The 19,243-nt window shown below is 37.3% G+C and overlaps 1 protein-coding gene across 2 annotated transcripts; it reads right to left on the bottom strand.

The window, feature by feature from the left end:
• Positions 1–10,567: 10,567 nt before the first annotated feature.
• On the bottom strand, positions 10,568–19,243 carry LOC138903561 (uncharacterized). 2 transcript variants are annotated; one of them, XM_070191909.1, is made up of 7 exons: positions 16,570–19,237; positions 16,171–16,482; positions 15,974–16,076; positions 12,632–15,893; positions 12,422–12,502; positions 11,914–11,979; positions 10,568–11,265 (listed from the first exon to the last, which is right to left on the bottom strand). In XM_070191909.1, the coding sequence occupies exons 1-4, from the start codon at positions 18,804–18,806 to the stop codon at positions 15,195–15,197; spliced, it is 3,351 nt and encodes a 1,116-aa protein (XP_070048010.1). In that variant the 5' UTR covers positions 18,807–19,237; the 3' UTR covers positions 10,568–11,265; positions 11,914–11,979; positions 12,422–12,502; positions 12,632–15,194. The 2 variants fall into 2 exon arrangements, with proteins under 2 accessions (XP_070048010.1, XP_070048011.1); XM_070191910.1 differs by lacking the exons at positions 10,568–11,265; positions 11,914–11,979; positions 12,422–12,502 and having other exon boundaries at positions 15,708–15,893; positions 15,970–16,076; positions 16,570–19,243.

The following is a 19,243-nucleotide window of genomic DNA, read 5'->3' as shown; positions in this document are numbered from 1 at the left end:
CCCATATATTGTCCTGTGGATTGAATCAGCTGTACCATGTACTGTTTGAGTTCAAAATGCCCCATGATGTCAGGCTTCACGATAGCCTGAGTCATATTAGCAAGATTGGGCCTTGCGGCTTCTATCACGGGACGCTCTTCATTACCTGCCATCTCTATTGGCTGTGGTTGAACTACGATGTCCAACTCTCTTTCTATTCTCGTTCTAGCTTCGAATTCCTTTCTTACTCTATGAAGTGTTCGTTCAATTTCTGGATCAAAAGGAAGTAGGTTGTTTGCACTTCTACTCCTCCGCATTCAAGAGAAGAGCCTGCGTTAACACAAACAAGGCAAACTGAAAATTAAAACTTGAACAAATAAGTATTAAAAGCTTAACTCAGTCAAGTAGCTAATTTCTAGGTCCTCAGTAACGGCGCCAAAAACTTGTTGGGTCCAAACGCACACTCACGCAAGTATACGTGGTCGTCAAGTAATAGAGTAATGAGTAGAGTATCACTCCCACGAAGACCTATGATTAACTTTCGATCGATTCTAACTCAAATGCCTTATTGATTCAAAAGATTTCTCACAAAATAGATAATTTACTAATTTAATACCTAAAAATTATAAAGTAATGAAATAACTAGTTATCAACCAAAACAGTTAAGCAATTTCGGATAACAATCAGTAGAGAAGGATATTCCAGGGTTACGGGTTAACTCACAATCGTGTTGCGTTCTTGATTTAAAAATGACCAATTGATTTATCTAGGTTGTTGATTGACAGGGTTGATATTACTCATAAGAATCTGTCGAGTTCTTACTCGCCTGTTCAAGCTAACTTAATGCCTATATATCTATGGAGTTAAGATTAACAAGAATGCATTTACACTTCCTGTATTTCAACCGAGCAAGACAATTAGGTATATTTCTATCCTAATTGCAAATCCGTTTCCCGAAGCCCGGGTTCAAGAAATTGCTCTATTTAATTCTATATGCAATCTAGAATTCCCACTTTCGAGTTCAACTCTAGATTCGTAGATTGTAATTCACTGTTAGCTACTCAGAAAATTAATTAAGAACATAATTAAATAAACAACCCAATATGATAAAATCAACTTTGTCATATTAAACTTCTAACATCAACATTCATGTATCACCCATAACCCTAGAATAACAGGGTTCTTAGCCACTCATGTTCAGACAATCATCAAAAATTCACAAGAGTGCATAAGAATCAATAAAAGAAGGAGAAAATAAGAACTCAAGACGAATTCCGTGATTTCCAAGCTTTGTCGTGGCTTTTTCCCTCTCCTCAATATGTTAGATGACCTAAAGGAGGCATTTTTGGCTTATATATTGCGTACAAAAGTCGTGGGCCAAAGTTCTCCTATTCCTAGTCCAAATCGGCTTCAGGGATTGATGCTAGGGTGGATGCGACGCATCCACCTCGTCCTCCATTTCTCAGCTTTGCATGTGAGGGTGGATGCGATGCATCCACCCTTTTTTCCTCCATCTCAGCTTTGCCCAGGTGCGGATGCTAAGGCGGATGCTATGGGCCGACTTCACTGCTAAGGGTGCACGAAATCTGATATTTTTCTAGATTGGATGCGACGCATCCAACCCCTCTTCCTCTGGCTAGAGCACCTTTTCTTCATATTTTTGCACTCCAAACATCTTAAATCATCTCACACAACTCAATTAGTCATAAAACTAATAATTAAACCATGTTGGGCATTTTAAAGATCAAATAGCATCAAAAAGCGATTAAACATGGGTAAAGTAATATCTACACATATCAAAATATGCCCAACATCATAAACCAAAATCTTCCAAACATAAAATTGAAGAAGAGCTACTATAAAGGAGTATTCAATAAGAACAACAGTAGCCATTCAGTATACATCCATGGAGGCCCAAAGTACCATCCTGTGTGTTTCTTTGGTCTGATCCTGAAAGTTGGAATTTGCAATCTATCCATTCTAATGGCTCCTCTTGCTTCACTAGGGAGGTCCATTTCATTGGTGAAAAGGACCTTATCAGTAAGATTAGAAACATATTTGGATATGATGTCTGCAACTTCATTCCCCTCTCTGTAGCAGTGTTTCACTTTGATTCCAAACTGTGCAACTTTATGTTGTAAAACCTCAATATTATCCTGTAATTTCCATGGGACTTTGTGGAGTTCGAAGATCATATTTAGTACCAAGAGAGAGTCTAGCTCTAAGATCAGTCTTGTGTAGTTTTGCTCACAACACCATAAAACACCTTGAATGGCAGCTTGTACTTCGGAGTAATTGTTAGTCGATAATTGGATTGGTGAAGCATAAGCCATGACCAACTCTTTATTTCTATTTCTAACAACTCCCCCTGCTCCAGCTATTCCTTTTTGTGCCATATAACTACCATCATTATTCAGCTTTCAAGTATTATGCTCCGGGAAGACCCATCTGACCATAATACTTTTAAGACTAGTTTTGTGTTGCTCAACTGTTAAGCATACTTCATTCCAGGATAGGTTCCGGTCAAGTTGACTGAACTTTTGGCCCAATGAGATTTTAACCTGGAAAAGTATTTGTTGGCAAATTCTGAAAACCGAGATTGTCTTCTTGCCATATTTCTTGCCACATCTTGATTTCCAGATTTCCCAGCATGTAATAACTGGTGTGATGTGTAGTAGTAGTTTCTAAGCTGCATTATTTGGTTGTTTGTTCCACCAACTATGTAAGATGTTGGTGATGCTTCTCCTTGTGGTCTAGAATCCTATTGGACTCGATAGAGTATTTCACACCTTCATGGCTATACCACATGTTGCAAAGACATGAGCTATGGATTCTTCTTCTGGTATCCTGCAACAACAACATCTAGAAACAATGTTAATACCAAAGTTTTTTATAGTATCGTAAAGAGGTAACCTTCCTTTTAAGAGTATTCAAGAGGTGAATGATATTTTAAAAGGAAGATATTTATTCCATACTTTAGAAAGGATAGGCTCAAAATTTCCTTTTTGCCTTGTTAGTTCATAAGCAGTAGAGCAAGAGAAAGCTCCTTATGGATTAAGAGTCAAAATAACTTTATCATTGCAACTTGGATTTCCTATTTTGACCCGTGAGACCTCTATAGCTAGCTGGGATGGTATTATATGTTACAGCCTCTCCAAATTCCAGCTGTTGTTATTGATGAATTCACAGATCTTAATATTGCCAGTTTTGTAAGTGATATTGGCCCTCTTCTTGATTGTTCCTACAGTGGTCCATCTGTCTACCAGAAGAGTCTGTTGCCTTTGTTAATTTTCCACATGATTTGATTTTTCACCCTATCCCTGGTTTCAAGAAGGTTTCTCCATGAGCTGGAGTCTTTGGGGTTGGGTAGTTTGGACATAGGATTGGATCTGTGGTAGTATTCTGCTAGGAGAAACTTGGTCCATAGGTTATTTTTCACCCTGAATCTCCACCATCTTTTGGCCGCAAAAGAGCTGCATATGTCTTGTAATCTCCTGAATCCAAATCCTCCTTCATCAGTAGGTAGGCTCATATTTTTCCATGAGCACCAATGATAGTTATTCTTTCCTTCATTTCCCCCCAAAAGAAATTGGCAATATACATTTCAATCTGTTTGACAATGGTCTTTGGTGGATGTCACGCCCCAAACTCGGGGAGCGCCACCGGCGCTTAACCGAGTGAACCCGGCTGAGCAAACCTATTAGATTTTCTTCTACCCAAACTCATCCATGAATAAGGATAATACATATTTTCGTTAATCAAACAATAAAGTAATCATGTATGGAATACCAATTTTTTACCATTAGTTACTTCCCTTTTTAAGTCTCAAATATCACACACATGTTTCATAGTCTGAAGTGGAAATAGTAATTCAAACATAACATAACTAGTTTGACTTAGTGTTCACATATCATATTATACAATTATGCATCATATTATACAATTATGCGTTTCATAGACTGTCCATAATGTTTATTCATACTGTACACCTATACATCTCATACACAATGCACCTATGCGTTTCATAGACCGTCCACAAGATTTGATAACATAATATACCTATGCGTTTCATAGACAGTCCACAGGATTTCATAACACAATATACATATGCATTTTATAGACTATCCACAGGATTTCATAACACAATATACCTATGCATTTCATAGACCGTCCATAGAGTTTCATAACTCAATATACCTATGCGTTTCATAGACCGTCCATAGGGTTCCTAACACAATATACCTATGCGTTACATAGACCGTCCATAGGGTTTCATAACTTAATATACCTATGTGTTTTATAGACCGTCCATAGGGTTCCTAACGCAATATACCTATGCGTTTCATAGACCGTCCATAGGGTTTCATAACTCAATATACCTATGCGTTTCATAGACCTTCCATAGAGTTCCTAACACAATATACCTATGCGTTTCATAGACCATTCATAGGGTTCCTAACATAATATTCCTATGCATTTCATAGACCGTCCACAGGGTTCATAACACAATATTCATATGCGTTTCATAGACCGTCCATAGGGTTCATTCATTATTCCCATTTTGGAAAACAACCATAATTCATGTTCATAATATCACTTACTTGTACTAGCCACGGGTGATCGATCATAGGACATTAATGGCCTTATTATGTAAAGGAGCTAAAACTCATCTCATAATGTTCGCACATTCTTTCATTTCATTGGCACTATTGGCCACATATGTAATTCTCATTCTGGGTACGATGGCCACATTTAGTATTCCATACTCACCCTTTTCACTTTCAAACATCATCATCATCAACAACAACAAAGCATTATAAATCAATATTTTTAGTACACATGTGAGCAATTAAGAGTCTTAGGCACATAGAGGTTTTCTCACATAATTTGGCATCATAACCTTCATTTAGAACACGACTCAAAGACATAGCATTTTAATGCACATATAATTCTTTAACACATTCCCAAAGGATAACATAATGTGATAGGAACATTCGGAACAAGTTTTGATTACACAATTCTCATCACTTTGCTTATTTGGGACAATCGAATTTATTGGGAACAACTCGGAACATAGAAAAAGGAATTTGAGACAACCATACTTGGAACTTATGGGAACATCATAGAATTCAATTCTAAGAGAGAAAGTTTAGCCAACATACCTCGCTTTGAGCTTCCCTTAAATTACTATAACGTTCCGGAAATTCTAACAATCCCAATCAATATTGAGACATAACAAAATTGAACACAAATTAGGAAGGTTTTCATGGTTTCAACTCATTTGAGCATTTTATCATACACTAGGTGTGCATCAAGGTTTCAAGGTCCTTTTATGGAGGATTCCATCATCCCACAACCCATTATTTACCATTTTAGCTCAACAATCTTCTTACATCCTTTGATAACACATGTATGCAAGATGGACAACTCCCATGACCAAATATTATCTTACTAATTACCCAATTCTAGACAAAATTTAAAATTGAGGGTTAGGGTGTAGAATCTTACCTTTAGGATAAAGACCTTGTGGGTTTTCCTTGTCAATCTTTCAAGATTTGAGCAAGACTTGATGAATAATTAGCCTACGGTTTCCTCTCTCTAAAACACTCCCACTTCTCTCTAAAACATTAGATATTTGCTCAAAAATAGCCCATTGTGTGTATTTAACGAAGTAGGATCGGGTTATAAAAACCCAAAAATAAAGCTCCGGAATAGGATATGCGGTCCGCATATCGGCCGCACAATTTGATGCCAAAAATTGGGAAAATTTTGCCTGGGCCTGCGGTAGTTATGCGGCCCGTAGACCTGTTCTGCGATCGCATAATGCACCGCAGAACTGGTCTGCGGTCGCATAATGTACCACAGACTTTCGCCCAAACTACCTCGCCCTTGCTTCATTCTGCGACCATTATGCGGTCCGTAGAGTAATTCTGCGGCCGCATAGTTTTGGGCCACAGAAATGCATTTTTCTGTCCAAATATTTCCTTCACTTTCTAGTGCATTGTTCAACCCAAAAGGTCCGAGCCGCGGCGAGTCTTGAATTTATTTGCAAAATTTTTACCTGGCTTTACACTTAAATACTTCGAAATTTTTTGGGGTGTTACAGCGGAGCCATTACAGCCATCAGGTGGAAGGTATGTGATTGGAGAACATGCTTTATGGTGGTTTCTCTTCCTCCAAAAGACAACATTTTGCCTTGCCATCCTCCAGTCTTTGCAAGCACCCTGGAAGCTAAGTCTGAGAAATGACAAATCTTCTTCATGCCAGTGTAAATTGGGCAGCCAAGGTAGGTGAAGGGGAACTGGGCTTGCTTCATGCGTGTCCATTTCCTTAGTCTTCTATCGATTCTCCTGTTCTTGAAGTTTTGTGTCAAGATTTGTCTTTGTTGATTTCCTGTCCTGATGCTTTTTGGTTTTCATTTAGCACATTCAGGATTAGTTTAGTTGATTTCCTTTCAGCAGAGAAGAAAAGTATTAGATCATCAACATAACTTAAATGATTGATTCTAGGGCCTTTAAGACTCATTGAGAAGCCAATGAATTGGGCATGCTGATTAAGTTTTTTCAAGGCCCTAGAAAGAGTTTCAGCAGCTAAGATAAATAGAGCAGGTGAAAGAGGGTCTCCCTGTTTTAATCCTCTGGATGATTTGAAGAAACCAAATTGGTGCCATTGATAAGGATGTAGTACTAGTTGTCTGATATTAACCTAAATATGATGTCAATCACTGCCTTTGAGAAGTTGAGTTTCCTAAGAGTAGTAGTGAGAAACTTCCAGGAGATTTTGTCATATGTTTTGGACATGTCCAGTTTAATGACAATGTTGCCATCCTTTGTCTTTTTGTTGATTCCATGCACAATGTTTTGTTCCAGTAGTATATTTTCTGTGATCAGTCTACCCTTAACAAAACCTAACTGATTATCAGATATGATCTTGGGGAGAACACTTGACAGTCTATTAGAAATAATCTTATTTGACACATTGCAAAACTAATAGGTCTAAGTTGGGATAGAGTGTTAGGAGCAGTTACCTTGGGGATTAGCACAAGGTTGGTGTGAATGAAATACTTGGAGAGGCTGTAGACATTGAAGAAATTTGGAACAAACTTGCATACCTCCTTTTTAATTATGTCCCAGGTTGCCTGGTAGAAATGTCCATTGAAGCCATCTGGTCCTGCATAGTTGTTTGGGTCTATTGAGAAGACTGCTTATTTGATTTCCTCCTCCCCAGGGATCTTGCTGAGAAGTTCATTATCTTCATCAGTTACTAGTGGGTCCACACACTCAAGAATAGACATATTGTTGCCATTTCCATTTTGGGTGAATAAATCACTGAAGTGCTTAATGGTTGCATCTGCAATTGCCTCATTGCCTATTATCCATGAGCCTTGGTTGTTTTTGATTCTATGTATGTGTGACCTCCTTTTTTGGTCTTGATCACACTGTAGAAATACTTTGAATTAGTATCTCCTTCATCAACCCATCTGATTCTTGCCTTTTGTTTTAAAATAGAGTCTTGCATTTTGAGCCATCTAGTGTACTTAGCTTGAGCTTTGTGTATGCTTTGTCTGTTGGAGTCAGTGTTGTTATCTTCGTAGATCTGTTCCAGAAGGCCAACTTTCTCATCTTTTTGTTTGACTGAGGCAAAAATATCACCTATAGTATCTCTTGACCAAGCACTTAGACCTTTAGCCACAACTTTTAGTTTCTGCTGTAGTACCCATTGGCCATTTTCTTGGATATCAGTGTTCCAAATATTTTCAACCAGATTTAGATAGTCACCCTGCTTAGTCCAGAAGTTTAGGAATCTGAAGTATCTGATGGCACTATGATTAGGATTCCTAAATTTGAAGATGATAAGGGAGTGATCAGAGCCAGATCTACCGTGGTGATCGACCCTGTTAGTTTTTTTAGCCTCTGCCCATTCCTGATTTATCATTACTCTATCCAATCTTTTGCTTATCCTTTCCTTCTCTTCCAGCCATTGCATCAGGTAAAGGGATATCCTGTGAATCCAAGATCAGACATGCCACAGTCATCCATACAGTTCATGAAATCTGTGCTTTTGCTAATTATATGTGGAATACCACCCCTCATCATCTGTCATGATGGAGTTGAAGTCAACAAGAATGGTCCATGGACCACTGATAATGCTGCTGATGTCTCTCAGTTTTTTCATAAACCTTTCCTTTTAGTAGATTTAGTTCTAGCATAAACAACAGTGATCCAGAAGACACTACCATCATGTTCCACTTTAAGAGTAATTTGTTGCCTACTTTTGTCAATGTGTGATGACCCGATAGGTCATCTTATATTTTAGAACCTAATTCTATGCTTTGAACCCTTAAATACCTCATTTTAGCCTTTCTCGATTTTAAAATCTAAGAAAATATGAAATTTGTGCCTTAAAAATCCATTTGAATTGACTTAGGTCAACGTTTTGTGAAAACAGACCCGGATTCGTGTTTTGACGGTCTTGGTGTGTCCGTATCGTGATTTGAGACTTGGGCGTATGCCCGGAATAGAATTCGGAAGTCCCTAGCCCGAGTTATCGCACTTTGTTAAAATTTGAAAGTTAAAGGCTTAATGACTTTGAAATATTTGACCAATGTTTGACTTTTTAGATACCAGGTTCGTATTTTAGTTTCGGAACCTGGTATAGGTCCAATACTATCTTTATGACTTGTCTGTCAAATTTGGTGAGAAATGGAGTTGGTTTGACGTGATTCAGACGTCCGGTTGTGAAATTAGAAGCTCATGAGTTTTCTTGAAAATTTTCTTTGATTTGATGCTAAAACTCATAGTTCTAGGTGTTATTTTGGAGATTTGATCGTGCGAGCAAGTTATTATGATATTTTTAGACTTGTGTCCACAATTGGTTTGGAGCTCCGAGGGCTCGGGTGAGTTTCGGATAGGTTACAGAGTAAAATTGGATTTAGAAATATTGCTGGTGTGTTTCAGTTCTGGTGCAGGCCTTTGATCTCGCATTTGCAAGGTCGGGCTTCGCATTTGCGACTTCTGATGGGTTCGCATTTGCGAGCAATCATCACATTTGAGAAGAGTAGCTGGAGCACCTCAAGTTCGCATTTGCGAAGTGGGTCGGGGGGGGGGGGTATAGTGATCCCAGTTGCGATCAAACGGTCGCATTTACGGAAGTTCAAAGTTCGCATTTGCGAACAAATCATCGCAAATGCGATGACAGTAGGAATGTAAGGGACTTCACATTTGCGATTGTTTCTTCGCATTTGTGGGGCTCGCATTTGCGAACCCCAGGTCGTAAATGCGACATCTGCAACTGATCAAAATGGGAGTTAGACGGGATTTTTGTTCATTCTTCAAATTTTCAAAACAAGAAAACCCTAGAGGCCATTTTTCAAAGAACTTTTCTTCCCCAATCCATTGGTAAGTGATTCTAACCTATTTTTCTTCAATCTTTCATCACATTGCATAAGTTTTTAACCTAGAATCTAGTGTTTTCATGGTGGAATATGGGGGTCTGGGTAGAATTAGCACTACAAGAAAACACTTACTTTGTGGGGGATTTTTGGTCAAATTGTGACAGTTTTTGACCCCCACAAAAAGAATTTTGGCGGTTTCTAGAAGTGCCACAGTTACCTTTGCCACGAGCATTATTGCGTCGGCTTTCTAAAACCTCCATGACAACCGCCACAAAATGAATTTTTAATTTGTGGGGGTTTTGAAAGATAATTAGTGCTAGTTTAAAATTCCCGCAATATAATTTTGATGTGTCAAAAAAAATATATTGCAAGGGTTTATAAACCCCCTCAATATGATAACAATGGTTCAGAAAAGATATTGTGGGAGTTTAAAAACCTCCAAAATATAATTTAAATATTTTTAAAAAACAAAAGCTATGTGGGGGTTTTGAAAGACAATTAGTGCTAGTTTAAAACCCCCGCAATATGATTTCGATGTGTTAAAAAAAATATTGTAAGGGTTTATAAACCATCTCAATATGATCATAATGGTTCAAAAAAAATATTGTGGGGGTTTAAAAACCCCCAAAATATAATTTAAATATTTTTTTAAAAACAAGTTATGTGGGGGCTTTTGAAAGACAATTAGTGCTAGTTTAAAACCCCCGTGATATGATTTCGACATGTAAAAAGAATAATGCGAGGGTTTACAAAACCCCATTAATATGATCATAATAGTTCAAAAAAGATACTGTGGGGTTTATAAACCCCCAAAATATGATTTAAATATTTTTTTTAAAAAACAAAAGCTATGTGGGAGTTTATAACTGCTACAATATAATATTAGTGTTCTAAAAATAATAGTGGCAGTTTATTTCTGCCACCATCCTTTCTTTTCAGTCAATTTTCTGTTGCTGCTTACTGATGAAACTCATTTACCTTAATCACAGATGACAGCCAATGCATTATCAGAAAGTGCAGAAGAGTGTTATGCAAATGGTATAGACTCTTTTGTATCAAAGAGTTACATTCCAAAAGTTAAAAGAGTGTCTTCAACAGTATCTGTCATGACATCTTTCCTTGTGAATGTATGCAAACTGTACAAGAAAAGAAGAAAATGAATGTGCTAGATAATTTTGTAATCAGTGTATCAAGTTGTAATCAGTGAAGCAAAACCATTAATTTCTTCTTGCAAATACAAAATGTGCCCCGGTGAAGGTCCATATTTACTTCTACAAATATAACATTTTCAGTAAAGAATAAAGCAAAGCAAATTTTGAACTAGCATTATTTGGACATAATTTAGCTCCTCAGAGACAAGCAAGGAGATTCTAATTATGACACTCTATTGGTGCTATCATTAATTGAGTGCCAAAACCAAAATTCATACTAAACTACCTTAGATCTATCACTACTAGCAATATTTCTAACTCCAGCGCAACTATAACAATGTATAATCTCATTTCCAGAGAGACTAAGACGGTACCTGTAATAGAGTATCATCTTGAAACAGGCTTCTGAAGAAGAGCTAAGTAAACCTCCCCATTCTTCACACCACTAGCATCATTCTTATTTGCTACTGCCCACTTCACCTTCTTGTAGTTCAATTTCCAAATCAGGGGTTGGAAAACCTTCTCAAGATCTGCCTTTTTACTAAAGAAATGATCCAACCATAAATAGCCACCACCCCTCAACACTCTATCAACATCAAAAAACAAGAACTCCATCATTGTCAATGGAATCCACCTACTCACAGCATGGCCACATCTCACAATCGAAACAAACATAGTGATCTAGATGTTTATTTTGTTCAATAGTCATGCCCACACAGGCTAGATGATGCCTACAAAAGACTAAAGGAACGAATTGTAAGAAATAAAAGCATGCAATGTATAATGGACACAGATGTGTTTTGGTTTAACCAATCAGATCAGCCTCCAAGGTACAGTTGTGTCTTCAGAAACTCTTAACATATTATATACTATATGGCTAGATCATTTGAGATATGGAAGTCTTTTATGTATGCACAGAACCTTTAGATAGGCCTCTGAATTTATCATGCTGGAAACTAAGAAAATGACACGGCAATTTCTTGTTCTTCTTTTTAGATAAGTTGATACAAATGAAACTACCCCTTTACTTAATATTTAGTGCTTTACACAAAACAATCATAGTGCAAAGATCAGCCGGGACTTTCCAGTGCTCTTCAATGTATATTGCACATAGTGAATAGTGAAGAAAAATATGCAAGAAAAACATTGCACTAGAGTTAAGAAGAAATGTCCGATTCTTAAAGATAACTGAAAACTAATAAAGTAATAGAACTCTCTAAGAAGGCAGAGCAGAGTTGGCCCAACTGTTAAGAGAACTCTTTTTATGTCCTATCTCATGTTCACTACAATTTATTTGTTGGTTTTCCAATCTTCAACGGAGAGGAAATTAATGTAAGTAATTAATTTTTGAAATCAGCAACTTAAGCAAAAAGATGAATTGATGCGTACCTCTCCTTGCACTCCACACAATTCAGCACAGGTGCCAACAGCATTTTCATCCATTCCACTGCACATCTGCCAAAAGCACAGAACATGAGTTAAAAAACTGTTTAGAGTCAAAAACAGGCAGTTTAACCCAGCATATTCATCATCCAATGCAAGTTTGACCAATAGATCAGTTCAGTCAAATCTTGCAGCATCATAACATAGCTATCAAGAATCCATATGCTCAACACTTGGATATGAGCAGACTTGTGATACTAAAGATGATGCATGGTAACTTTCATATTTCGAAAGCTCAGGAAAATAGCATAGGAGCATATGGTATCTATAATAAATTTCCTTTTGGTACTGGACGGTTGTCCAGAGCCAGAGTAAAACTGAAGTTTCTCAAACCATTAAGTTAAGCTTCTCAATCTTGTACAAGTCTGTCTCTTATATAGAGGTACGAGCTTTGTTAGATCCAGTTAAGATTCTCTACAAAAGAACAAAATCCATGTGCAGAAATAGAACTTACTTGCAGTAGGAACATATCTCTTGGCATTATAACATCTTCTGGAGAATGGCAAACTCCTTCCAACTTGATGACCTCCAGCAACTACTGAGCATAAAAGAGGTTGGGGTCAACATTAATGATGAGGAATCCATCCCATATTATCCAAAGAAGACATAAAGGAACAGTTTTAGGCATGCCCACATTGATTTAAATAGGATCTAGAACACTTGCCTCTTCATGTTCAGCTGTGTGTGCCAGTGGAAGTATCACTTGACCCCCAAAATTACAGGCTCGGGCCCCAGGTAGGCTGCAAGGACCAACTTTAACAGCTGCAGCTGCGTAGGCATCAATATCATTGTCTACCCATTCTGATCGATGCTCGCGCAGAAACCTGAGAAGTACTGCAGGAGTCACACTCTGAACAACAGAAACAGAAAGATGTCAAAAAGCAAGATAAGAATATGGTCAAGTCAAGATAAAGTACATAAGGAGGAGGAGAAACTGTGTCAAGAAATTGATTGGGAAAAGCAAGCAACATCACTGGTAATAGCAGATCGTGTCCTCCATTTTACCATTTCACGTTTTTCAAGCAATTAAATATCTACAATTTGGGCGGTCTATCTTGCACTATACAAGACGACCATATCAGCATAAGTCATTGTGAACCCAATTTTAATCTTCTAAGGGGTTAAAAGCACCAAAATGTACTTATCTACATTGCATAGGAGAACAACTAAAGCCAAGCTAATCTAGATTCTAGATACACTATCAACTTACCAAAATGGCCTTTTCTTTTAATTTGGTTGTCTGAGACTCTAAGTTATATCCTTGCCATAAAAATTAGTCTTTCCGTAGCCCAAATACAGAGATTGAGAAGAGAAGAGAAAGACCAAGTGATCCAATTTACTTGACTATTCTCATCAATATTGTTTACCATAAACTCATCCGGATTATATGGCATCTCGCATTTGCAATACCTTCAGAGCAACAAAAAAGAATTATGAGCATAAAGAACATTACTCGACTTCAATCAGCAACCATGCGGAATTTCATACACTTACATTGGAACCATATCTGGCACAAAAGCTCTAGTTGTCGTTTTATACTTGAACCGGCAGTAGTAATCCTCCGGACCAACATTTTCAAGCTTAGTATAGTTCCTAAAAGAATGAACATTGCATTTTCCTACTATATTGTGGGAAATTCGAACATCGTAGTGGTCCGACAACAATAATTCCTTTGCTCCATGAAACTTTCTCCGCCCTCCCATTGATTCCTCTAGCGGGTAATACCATCTAACATGATAACAAATTTGTTCTTCCAACTATTATTTTTTGTCCCTTACTCTCTCTCAGTTCTTTCAATACTTTCATCTTTTTTCCAAGAGATCCTCTTATGGCAAACAAATATGAATACCACAGATTAAAAAGAGGTGAATCAAATATAAAAAGGTGAATCAAATATGAATACAACAACAATCTAGTGGGATCCCACAAGTGGGGTCTGCGGAGGGTAATGTGTACGCAGACCTTACCCCTACTCTGGAGGGCAGAGAGACTATTTCCGAAAGACCCTCGACTCGAGAGGAAGAATAAGAACAAGTAAATAACAACGTTATGTGGATAAAACATTATAAAAAATCTTTATTGTTTAGTTCGCCTCTTTAAGATAAGCCTATTTTGTGCCTAGCTTCAGCACCTAAGCATGCTTTATGCGAGCTTTTGACAACACTTTAGGCTGCAGATTTAGGAGTAAAATAAACTTTCCAACAGGAATATCACTACTCAGAAAAATTCAACAATACTGTGAACTATGCAGCTAATATGTTATAAGAATCAAGGTGCACAACCTGATTTGACCGGGTAACTGGTAGTAAAGGGCACAACTATACCTCCATGTGATGCTATCAGCCTATAACACGGTCTCTGTCGGATTTAGTCTCAAACAAGGTACTAACCAAGTAACATACTGGACCTTGGCTTCCTATTTTCAGCCATATGACTTGTATGTTGCAACCTGACCAACAATGTGTTCTACATAACTACTCCGTAAGAGGATTTATTGACAACTCTTCAGCATAACGAAAAAGATACTTATGAAGTCAAAAGGTTTGATCATAGGAGGAAAACAATGCCAGAAAAGTAATTTCGTTTAAAGTTGAGGTTTGACAGGTGATGCCTCATCCGATGCAAAGGTAACATTCATGCGAGAAGGTGAACACGTCCAGAGAAACTTATCTGGTTTCCAGTAAATCTTAAGTATGGAGTTTGAGTCGTTAATTATGAGATGAGAACAAAGTAAAAACATTAATGTGGTTCAAGGAAAAGAAATCAGTACATCTAGTACATAATGACAATCTAATAAAAATAAAGCTCCCAAAAACTAAAGATAAAGTAAGATAACTAAGTTTAAGAGCCTGTAATAAAATTTAATCGTTGTATGCTTGGCTGCAATTTGAAGTTAAAAAACCATCCAAAACAAAGTTAGCTATAGCATACAAGCATACGTCAAGGTATCAGTAAATGAGTGTACAGCAGCTTTGGATGCACTATAAGCACCTGACCATGGTCCCAGATCCAATGCAATGCAACCTCCAACATTTACGATTTTCCTTTCTTCTTGGATGCCATGTGAGGAACAACAGATTGAATTAACCTTATCATTTCTAAATATGCCTTCAAACCAAATATGAATGACATTCTAAATATACTTATACATCAAATAAATAAAATAAACACTACTTACTTATGCAATACTATTACCTTCAGGTAAAGTAACATATTAAATAAAATTTCTATTCAAACATGTATGTACCAGCTGCTAAGTTAGTAGCAACATTTGTCTCTACTACATCATCAATTATATGGTCCGTAGCTAGTTGTACATACTCATCACCATCACCAAAAAGCTGTTCGAGTTCTTGCTCTTGGTATGGTTCATTCTCATATACTTCATCTTCCACTACTTCTTCTCCCATATCATACATATCTCTTGGCTTTAGATGCATAGCAACACTCCACCCTTTATTGACAACATCATCCACATAGTACACCATTTGTGCTTGAGATGCTTCGATGTAAGGCTCATGTTCTTCACATTCACCGGTATGAATCAATCTATCAAAATTAACACAATTTAAGTTCCAACGATCCTTTTTATACCCTCTATCTCGAGCAGTATCAGCCCATCTACATTTGAAAAGAACAACCTTGAATCGACCATAATAATTAATCTCAAGAATATCTTCTAACTTCCCATAATATGGTAACTCTGCTTGCGTTAAATTTCCGTCAATACTACTTGCAACACATGATGTTTTAGAAGTTAAGAAAACTCCACTATTCTGTGTTCTTAGACCTTCTTCTCGAGCCAAAGTTCGAAATTTGGACCCATTGATGTTATATGCAGTAAAACGTCTTGCAACTACCGATGGACCTCGTGCGAGAAATTTTAGATCAATAGACATTGTATCTATTGTGTCTGGATTCATAATCTAAATCAAAACAAAATTGTCTTACTGAAGTTTGCTCATTCAAACCAAATGTAAACAATAACTGATGATTACTTACTCACCCGCTTTTGGAACCAATCAACAAACTCTTTATTAACTCTCCTCTCTATCTCTGTAGGTGAAGGTCTTCTTCTTGAACTCCTCCTTATGTACTGTCTAAACTCACTATATGAAATAATTAAATTAATGTTAAAGAACAAGACTAGCCTGCTCAAACATTACAATGATAAAGATTATAAAGTTTGTATGAGTTACTCACTCCACAAATGGCGTGACTATTGCACAATTCAAAAGCACATATCGATGAGCTTGTAGTTTCTGCATATCAGTTAAATGGAATGTAATCGAAGCTGATGCAGGTTTACCTAATTGAGGAAATATAGAGGACGTTCCAGAAGGCTCAGTGACATTTGGGTCATCACGAACACGCCTAGGTCTATTGAATCTTGTCTCAATATCCTCAATATACCGAGAACAAAAGGTAAGAGACTCTTCAGCTAAGTAACCCTCAGCTATACAACCCTCTGGTTGTGATTTATTCCGTACAAAGGACTTAAAATGTCCCAACTCCCTACAAAAATAATATGCCATAAGTGTACAAACTAATTCAAGTGACCAGAATGCAAGTATCTTCAAATTAGAAATGTTAATGTTTTACCTCTCGATGGGATACATGTTTCGATAATGCACTGGACCTCCGAGTTTTGCTTCCTCTGCTAGATGGACAGACAAATGAACCATTACTGTAAAGAATGTTGGAGGAAATAGTATCTCTAGGTGGCAAAGTGTGCTTTCAATGCGCTCTTGGAGCTTATCAAGCTCTGAAACATTCAAGGTTTTGGTAGAAAGGGTTCTGAAAAATGAGCAGAAGTCCACCAAAACTGCAACTACATGGTCGGGCAACACATTGCGGATTGCCAATGGTAGCAATTGCTCTAAAATAATATGGCAATCATGACTTTTCAAGCCAAAAATCTTTTTCTGTACCAAATCAACACAGCTAGAAATGTTACTTGAGTAGCCATCTGGTGCTTTAATATTCTTCAAAGTTGTAAGGAACAACTTTTTAGTGTCCAGCTTCTTTTTGTTATCAGTCATAAGTGAAAACACAGCAAGGTGATATTTTCCACTATCATCCGGCCAAAGATCACGCCTTATGCCCATTTCTCTTAGATCCTTTCGGGCATTAATATTATCTTTTGATTTCGATTTATCATGGAGCAGCGTATATATGATATTGTCACATATATTTTTTTCGATATGCATAAAGTCTAGATTATGACGCAACAAATTAGATTTCCAATAAGGAAGTTCAAAGAATATACTTCTCTTGTTCCATTGCTTAGTTGCTCGTCTAGATCTTTTCCCTCTACAATTCAACTCTGCTCCTCTCCCTTCTTCGATTTGTCTCAAAATGGCAGACCCCGACAATTTTAATGGTGGATTTCGCTCCTCTGTACTTCCATTAAAGCGTACTCGGTTCAACCTAAACCTGTGATTTCTTCTCAGAAAACGTCGATGGCCCATAAAGCACCACTTTTTACTATGACGAAGACGACAAGGTTCTGTGTCAAAGTTACAAGTTGGGCAGACAAAACCAGTATGTGTGTTCCAGCCAGATAAGATACCTAATCCAGGAAAGTCACTGATTGTCCACATAAGAGCTACATGCATTCTAAAATTTTCATTCAATGATGAGTCAAACGTTTCTACACCATCATTCCATAACTCGCGTAATTCCATCACGAGGGGTTGTAAGTACATATCTATATTATTTCCAGGCATGTGCTTCCCTGGAATGATCATTGATAAGATGAAGGAGGTGTGCTTCATACACATCCAAGGAGGTAGATTGTATGGAATCAAGAAGACTGGCCAAATACTATAGGTAGTACTCATTGTTCCAAAAGGACTGAAACCATCACTAGCAAGGCCTAAGCGAACGTTTTGAGGATCCGAAGCAAATCCAGAATGAGTCCGATCGAATGTCTTCCATGCCTCACCATCCCTTGGATGCCTCATCAACCCATCATCATTATTGCCTGAAGCATGCCATCTCATATGTTCAGCAGTCTTACAACACATAAATAATCGTTGCAATCTTGGTTTCAATGGAAAATAACGCAAAACCTTTGCAGCTTGCTTTTTTTTCTTGTTAGGATTCCATTTAGATGTACCACAATGCTTACATGCTTCCAATTCTGAATCACCTTCCCAGTATAGCATACAATTATTTGGACATGCAGGTATCTTGGTATAGTCAAGGCCAAGTTTGCTAATGGTTTTTTTGGCCTCATAAAAGGAAAGAGGTAACTTTGCATCTTCAAATGCATCTCTCAACAAATCTAGTATCATAGTCATTGCCTTGTCACTTAATCCACAATAGACCTTTATATGATACAATTTTATTAAAAACTCTAGCTTTGTGAACTTGCTCCCTTCATATAGTGTTTCACTTTCATCTGTGAGAAAATCATGAAAGTCACCAAAATCCTCCCTATGCCCCTCATTTGATATTTCATTTGAGTCCAATGGTTGAGATATCCCTACATCAGCCGCTTGGTGCCTATAGTGCCCAAATGCATCATTAATCATTGTTTCTATTGGATTTTCTGGGTGAAACATCTCTTGCATAGCATCTCTATCTCCAGGAGGCTCTACTACCAGTTTCTCACCATGAAGATTCCAAATAATATAATTTTGAGGGAATGGCTTACAAATCAAATGATCCTGCACTATCTCTCTAGTTTGCCACTTGCCAAAGCCACATTTAGGACATGGGCATCTAATTGTATCTTCCACAGCCGCATTCTTAAACGCAAAATCAAGAAATTTATCCAAACCAAGCAGGTATTCGTTTGTGTTCCGTGGCTTTCCAATCCATGATTTATCCATTGAAAAATGATAAATAAAATAACATGAACCCTTTTAGAATATACCTCCAAAAGCAATCCTCCAGTCCACGGGTACCTTCAGATTTGACTATACTTCCAATCTACATCAAGAATTTCAAATGCTCTTTCAAACAAAGTTAATTCCAAAAACTGACAAAGGACAGAAAGAACCAATGAAGAATTCCCACAAAGGACTCCTTGTATATCAGTTTGTTCATATAGCGAAGGATAACAAGCAGTAGAAAAAAGAGGGTCAGAACTACAAACGAAGAAAACCTAAGAATTTCGATATTTTCCACGGTTACTGCTTATGGAGAATCGACTTGCCGCTTTCCATGCTTAAAATAAACCGTCATTGCTTCCAATTATTTAAAAGCAGTAACAAAATTTATGATAATTAGTATTATACTGATATAAGGAATTTTTCACTCTTATGAT

This window comes from Nicotiana tomentosiformis, chromosome 12 (genome assembly GCF_000390325.3).
Source record: "Nicotiana tomentosiformis chromosome 12, ASM39032v3, whole genome shotgun sequence".
Taxonomy (NCBI): Eukaryota; Viridiplantae; Streptophyta; class Magnoliopsida; order Solanales; family Solanaceae; genus Nicotiana; species Nicotiana tomentosiformis.
The sequence above is the reverse complement of the archived record's forward strand: the minus strand, read 5'-3'. Positions and strand labels throughout refer to the sequence as shown.